The following is a 6,521-nucleotide window of genomic DNA, read 5'->3' on the forward strand; positions in this document are numbered from 1 at the left end:
ATGGTTTATACCTGGTAAGATACTAAATTAATATTTCCTTTAATTTCACTGAATAAGCAAAAGGTTGGGTTTCTTTTAGTAAAAAATAAAATATTATTTTTGTGCTAGTGATGTAATGATAGTTTAAAGTGGTGATTTTTTTTTTCCGTAATAGCAGGAATAATTAAATATTTTGTTGCTTTTGGCACTCCTGAAAACTATGTAGAAATATATATATAAGAACATGAAATCTGACTGCTGTTTTTATTAAATGTGTTTCTGTAGATCTTTGGGAAATACAGGGGCTTCTGGCAGACTATTGTTTTGAAATTGAATCCTACCCCTCTGTGGAATAAACAGAGCTTTTGTATCCAGTTTTATAGACAATCCATGAAAACATTAGAATCTCCCTATTACTCTGGGTCATTGAGCTAACAAATTTTAGTTTATAGTTAAAAGAATACAGGGATCAAAATTATCACCTGAAGCCCGATGGAAAAAAAAAAGGATAAATGAATTGATTGATAATGTAAACCATTTGATCTGAGACTTAACTTTAACAGAAATTGAAAAATGTCTTTAATTTTAGACATTTGAGCATGATTATGATTTTTCTCTCTATGATAATCAAGTTTGACCACATTATGTTTTGGAGTCCCCACTTTCTGGGGCTCCACTGATATTTTAATAGCTCAGATGAAGATTACAGTCCACGATATAAACTTATGGATCTGGAAAACAACCTTGGTTCCCTTATTTTTTGAGAAAATAACAAATTGCTTGCCTTTATGAATTAATGCTATTTATTAAACATTCTCCAACTGTTATGACTGTTGATAACATGATCAAGCAATAGTGGAAGAGTTTTATGGCTTCTTGAACAAAAGACTACATCAGTAGAGCACAACTCCTTGGAAGTAGAAAACCCCCTACATTTTATAAAGTATTTTTTCATCTTTGACAAACACACAGCCTCTAGAAATGTTCACTTTCTCCTTGTCACAGCTCTTTCAGTAGTATGCTTAATGGGAATCTAACAAATCTGTTCTCTGGATAAAAGTAGCAGATACATCGTAACAGCACACTCGGCCAAGTAAAATATCCTGCCACTCCCCACATGGGGTATTTGATTTGCTCATAAAGCCTCACACATCTTAGCTCTTCATGTGAAGAAAAAAGTGTCTTTTTTTTTTTTTTTTTTTTTTAAATTAATATGCTAGATTGCAAATTGAAGTGATTTTGAAGAAAATTTCTATGTTGGTTTTCTACTGAAATGTGGCTAATGGAGCTGCCTTACACAGAAGTTTATTTACTTTCTGAAGGGTTTTACCAGCTCTCAGCGAAAGCTCCCTTGGGCTGTGCCTCCAGTCTGAAACCCGTTTGCTACAACATACAAAATTAAAGTTAGAAAACACAGATTAGACTTAACAGATTCCTTATCATTAAAGAGTAAAAAAGTTTTTGTGGTTTTAGACCAGCTTTAAGACAAAGTGACACTTCAGGTTAAAGGATACTATTCCAAATATTAAGATATACTAGTAACTCCTGGTAGGAGTTTCGTTTAAGAAGTTTTGAAACATACACTCACACAGACAACTGTTTGTTCCCCTATCTTGTCTGACGTCCCATGTTCCTCAAATGAGAAAGTGATGCCAGATGCAAGAGAGACAGCTGCCACCATCATCATCATAATCTTTGCAGACTGGTTGTCAGTAGAACTCTGATTTTACCAGCATTTTCAGTTCCACTTCACATCTTTTCCAGTTCAGATAAGCCTATGGTTAACTCAAAATAGATTTTATCTGTCTTGTTAAATTGGGACTGCAGTTTTTAAGGAAGAAAAGTTATGAAATTATTAAGAGAGAAGATAACGGACATGAACACATACAGCTCTTAAAAGATTTGGTTTGAAATTATGAGACTAGAATCAGTAACACTTCTTTTGTGAACAGAACCAATGAAGGTGACTGCAGTTAATGTAAAATTGACAGCTGATAATGCTGTCCAAATTCAGTGCAAAAATCAAGCAGTGAATGGAGAAAAAACAGTATTTGAATTGACTTGGGAAAATGATGGACTAACCAACAGCAGAGAAAATGTATGTGATTTTCAAAGAGAAAATCTCTTGTACTTGACAACCTATACATTTAAGGTAAGTAGGCGTATTAAATTATAACAGATTTCTTTATTTTCATTGTTTAAGCATATTATACTTGATTTTAGGAAAAAAGGCAAATATGGTGACAGAGGAGTTAATGCATATGTGCCTAGTCTATCAGTCAATCCCTTGTTCCACATAGGTTCTGACCTCATGAAAAATACAAGCTAAATAGACTGTTCGTACTTGGGACAGAGAAAAATTTGGGGGTTCCATAAGTTTTCAAATAGTTTCGTAAGCATAACTGATATTTTAATGTTGAAAACATAATGAAAATTTAATGAATGTGTGACTGTCATTTCAATCTGAGGATAAATATAGGATTTAAGTCTTGCGGTAATTGCTCAGAAATAAATTGTTCAGAATTTTTCACTGTGAAGATTTTTGATGCTTCAGGGACTAGTTAAGAGTAAAGCAGTTCAGATCCTTTTGAATGTCCTTCCATCAGCCTTTTACAACATTGTTTTCATACAAAATACATCATCCTCTGTTTACAAGCTTCACTTTCCAGAAGGCCTCCTATTTTCTTTCAGGCATTTCACCCTTTTGGCATTTGTTGGTTGCAAAGCCAATGGTCTTGTGTTGTTCCCTTAATGTGGCCAGTAGGAATATTTTTTATATCTTGGTATCTCCTCTCAGTAAAGTTTAGGTAAGAAGTAACCAGTAGGGATGATGGAGTTTTATTACTTTCGGAAACCAGTTTCACTCATTTACCACAATCTTTTCCTCTTTTCTCTGTGTCTTCCTGAGAAAATGCAGTATCAGACAACTTGAGTAGTCTAGATTTATTCCAAGCCTTTGTCAGTATTTTTCTGACAGATTCTGCTCAGAAAGCTTTGTATTTGGAAAATAAAGATGAGGTCCTGTAGTAGGACCAAAAGATGCTTGCATTGCCCCTATACTACGAGACCATTGCTCTCTTGTAAGCTTTTTGTGTGCCACTTTCAGTGAGCAGTTTGCCTTACAGAAGAAACTGTCTTCTGCTTGTGTCTAAGCTGGCTTCTGCTTAGAACTTACTTTGTCCAATTCTTACTGGAAAAACAGAGAAAGCCTTATGGCCTTAACTAGTAATGAAATGATTCTGGGTCAAGTTATGGGAGGCTCAAGAAAAAAAAGATCACCTGTGAGTGTTGGCAGATGTCACGATTCCCTTCTATATGCACATTGAATTGTTCAGGGAATAAACAGCAGCCTACCCAGCATACTTTTTGGCTTAGTGGTGTTTTGACCCCAACTGCTGCTCTAGGTTTCTGGCTTTCGCTATTTGAGAAAATTCTTGCTTGTTTTCTCTGCCACCTCTGCTACTCCTCTGGATGTTGCCACTTACCATGGCTTTCTTCCCAGCTGCAGAATTCAGAAATCACCAACCCCCTGAACACACCCTTTCAGGGCCGAGGGTGGGAGCTGGAGCACACTCCTGTGCGTCCTCAGGAGAGGTTTCTCTTAAGGGATAGGGCAGGCTCAGTAAGAACTCAGCCTGCAGTCAGCAATGGTGCTGAAAGCCCTTCTTCTCCCTGTTTGGATGATTTGCAGTAGGAGAATATTGCTATTAAAATCACTGTTATTCAATCCTGTTAATATTCTCTACTGTTTAGTATTACATCTTTAAGTTTAATTGTAAGATTAATTTTTCTTCACAAGAAAAGTGTGAAATATTTGATGTACAAATTCCAAGCTGCCTATTAGATCTTCTAGGAATTTCTATTAAGGAAATTTAAAAGATTGGGTAAGTGTAAAATATATTATGAAATGTAAACACATCTAAACAAAGTTAGTATTTTAGCACCAGTTAAAGTATCCAAAAGTTAATGTTGCAATAAAGCAGCATATTTAAAAGTTTATTTTGGTTTCTATCATTTAACTTTTCATTAATTACTTCCCATATAGGAACTTGTATTAAAAAAATATCCAATTCAGTTGACTAGTTGTGTATTTACTGCTGAAGCAAATAGAATAATGATGTTTTATTAGATGTTGCATGGTTATTTTTCAAATATGAGAGATTTGATTTTGATTTGATAAGAGACAAATTTGATTTTTTTCCTCGAGATATATCTGATCTTGATTTTCTAAAATGTGTTTCCTATTTCATTAACTTTTTTTCCCAGTCATCTACATATTTTTGGATCTCGATCTTGCTGTAACTTAGGTGCAAACCTGAGCCATACTATAAATGGCCATACAATGATTGACAGCAGATCCTGCTGTCAATGAGGTTGATTCATTGAAAATAGATGGGTGTATTTTGAATTTCCATTGTGTCTTGCTTTTTAAAAAAATGTATGCAGAAGTTTTTACTTGTTATATCTTAATATCTCTATTATTCTCACCCACTGCATGCAGATCTTAGTGTTTAATGGACAATATAAAGGGAAGCCAGTAATGGAGAGTATAAGAACCAGATGTAAGTAAATATATACAGCATTTTTACTTCTAGAATTTAGCATAGTATAGAGCAATAGTGTAAATTGTGAATTCCGTTATAATTGCTCCTAATTAAAAATCCAAACTGCCTGTTTTTATAGTTAAGAGTTGATCTGCATTTGGAAAAATAATATGCTCATTCAGCATTGATGTAACAGAATATGTTGACAAGTCATTGACTGTAATTCAGAATTATTACACAGCTGCAGTTTCTTCTGGACATATTTGAATGCAACTGGAAATTAATTTCTCTAACTTAAATTATTCACTTTAGGATTATTTTCCCGTGTTCAAATCCTATATTTCGGGAGCTGAACATCTGTGACTTGTCAGGGACTCCCAACTTCCAGATCAGGAGCAGCTGAGAGCTCCACTGCTCAGGTGTGCAGGTCACACAGAGCAGGAGATAACTGTGGTGATGCTGAACCAGTGAGTGAATTGTGGTATTTTGACAGGAGGACATGGAGAGTTCAAGTGACAGTTTTCTTAATGAACAAATAAAATTCCCTTCTTTTCTGTGAGCTTAAGAGTTTTTGGCACTTTGGAATAACAAACTTAATCTAAACACTTAAAGATAATTGTTTAGTTCTTTTCACAAAAAAATCAATATCAATGACTCCTGGTTCTAGGAAGTATATAGATTAAAAAAAAAAAATGGAAAAAGGGTAGTTTTTAAATGCCATTAATTATGTATTCAAGAAATAATAAATGCATTCTTTTTCTGTTGCTAGATAATTCTAGAGCCCTGATTATATTCTTGGCATTCTTGATCTTTGTGACATCAATTGCTTTATTACTGGTTCTGTACAAAATCTATGATCTTCACAAAAAAAAGCTTAGGTAAGCTTCCTGTTTCTCTTCCTCTCTTATATAAATTTTGGGGGGTGGAGGCTTTCTGTTTTTCCACAATGTTTCCCAACAGGGAGTACAAAAATGTTACAAATTTACTATTTGATTAATACTGGGAGACAACATCCTTTTACCTTTTAGTCCTTTCAAAAGAGACTCAGGTTTTGATGGCTTGTCTGACAATGCAAGTACGGTGAAAGAGATTTAAAATTTCTCTACCATACCCTTTCTCAGGACACAGAAGGACTGATCTACTAGAACAAAATGTTTTGTCACTAATTTTATGAAAAAATATTCACAAATATCTGGAAGACCTTTCCTCCATGATTTAAGTTAAAAGTAAAAATAATGCACAATTTCTTGGAACTCTTTCAAATGTGTATTCACCCAAAACAATATCTCAGGGAGGCTTTGTTTATTTTGGTCATCTCTAGGGGACTTGGCAGTTCTGTAGGGCAGTGGATGGTGATAGCAGAATGGCCATTGCCTTCCTTGATGACTGTGCCAGACCCCTGGAAAGCCAGGCTGACTGCTGCTATTGCTGTAAAGGACAGGTGGGGCAATGTATGAGGGGGCATTTGCTGATGGTAGAGATGGAGGAGTTAGGGCAAATTCTTCAGAAACCTCTCAGTCCTCCACATGGAGACCAGGGAGGTAATTCGAGATAGCCAGCATGGCTTCACCAAGGGCAAGTCCTGCCTGACGAACCTAGTGGCTTTCTATGATGGTATGACAACAACAGTGGACAAAGGAAAACCAATGGATGTCATCTATCTGGACTTCTGCAAAGCTGTTGACACGGTCCCCCACAACACCCTTCTCTCTAAATTGGAGAGCTATGGATTTGATGGGTGGACTGTTCGGTGGATAAGGAACTGGCTGGATGGTCGCGTCCAGAGGGTAGTGGTCAATGGCTCGATGTCCGGATGGAGACCGGTGATGAGTGGTGTCCCTCAGGGGTCCGTACTGGGACCGGTGCTGTTTAACGTTTTCATGAATGACTTAGACAGCGAGATCGAGTGCACCCTCAGCAAGCTTGCAGATGACACCAAGCTGAGTGGTGTGGCTGACACACCAGAAGGACGGGATGTCATCCAGAGAGACCTGGACA

The 6,521-nt window shown here is 36.3% G+C and overlaps 1 protein-coding gene across 11 annotated transcripts in view; it reads left to right on the forward strand.

The window, feature by feature from the left end:
* Positions 1–6,521, forward strand: part of PTPRC (protein tyrosine phosphatase receptor type C) — a 66,478-nt gene that overhangs the window by 46,177 nt on the left and 13,780 nt on the right. For all 11 annotated transcript variants that reach the window (XM_035891779.1, XM_035891784.1, XM_035891786.1 and 8 more), the window contains 3 exons: positions 1,932–2,131; positions 4,481–4,541; positions 5,293–5,401. In XM_035891779.1, the coding sequence (XP_035747672.1) occupies positions 1,932–2,131; positions 4,481–4,541; positions 5,293–5,401 (370 nt within the window). The remainder of the gene's footprint in view (positions 1–1,931; positions 2,132–4,480; positions 4,542–5,292; positions 5,402–6,521) is intronic.

Source organism: Egretta garzetta, unplaced genomic scaffold, assembly GCF_000687185.1.
Source record: "Egretta garzetta isolate BGI_Z169 unplaced genomic scaffold, ASM68718v1 scaffold163, whole genome shotgun sequence".
Taxonomy (NCBI): domain Eukaryota; kingdom Metazoa; phylum Chordata; class Aves; order Pelecaniformes; family Ardeidae; genus Egretta; species Egretta garzetta.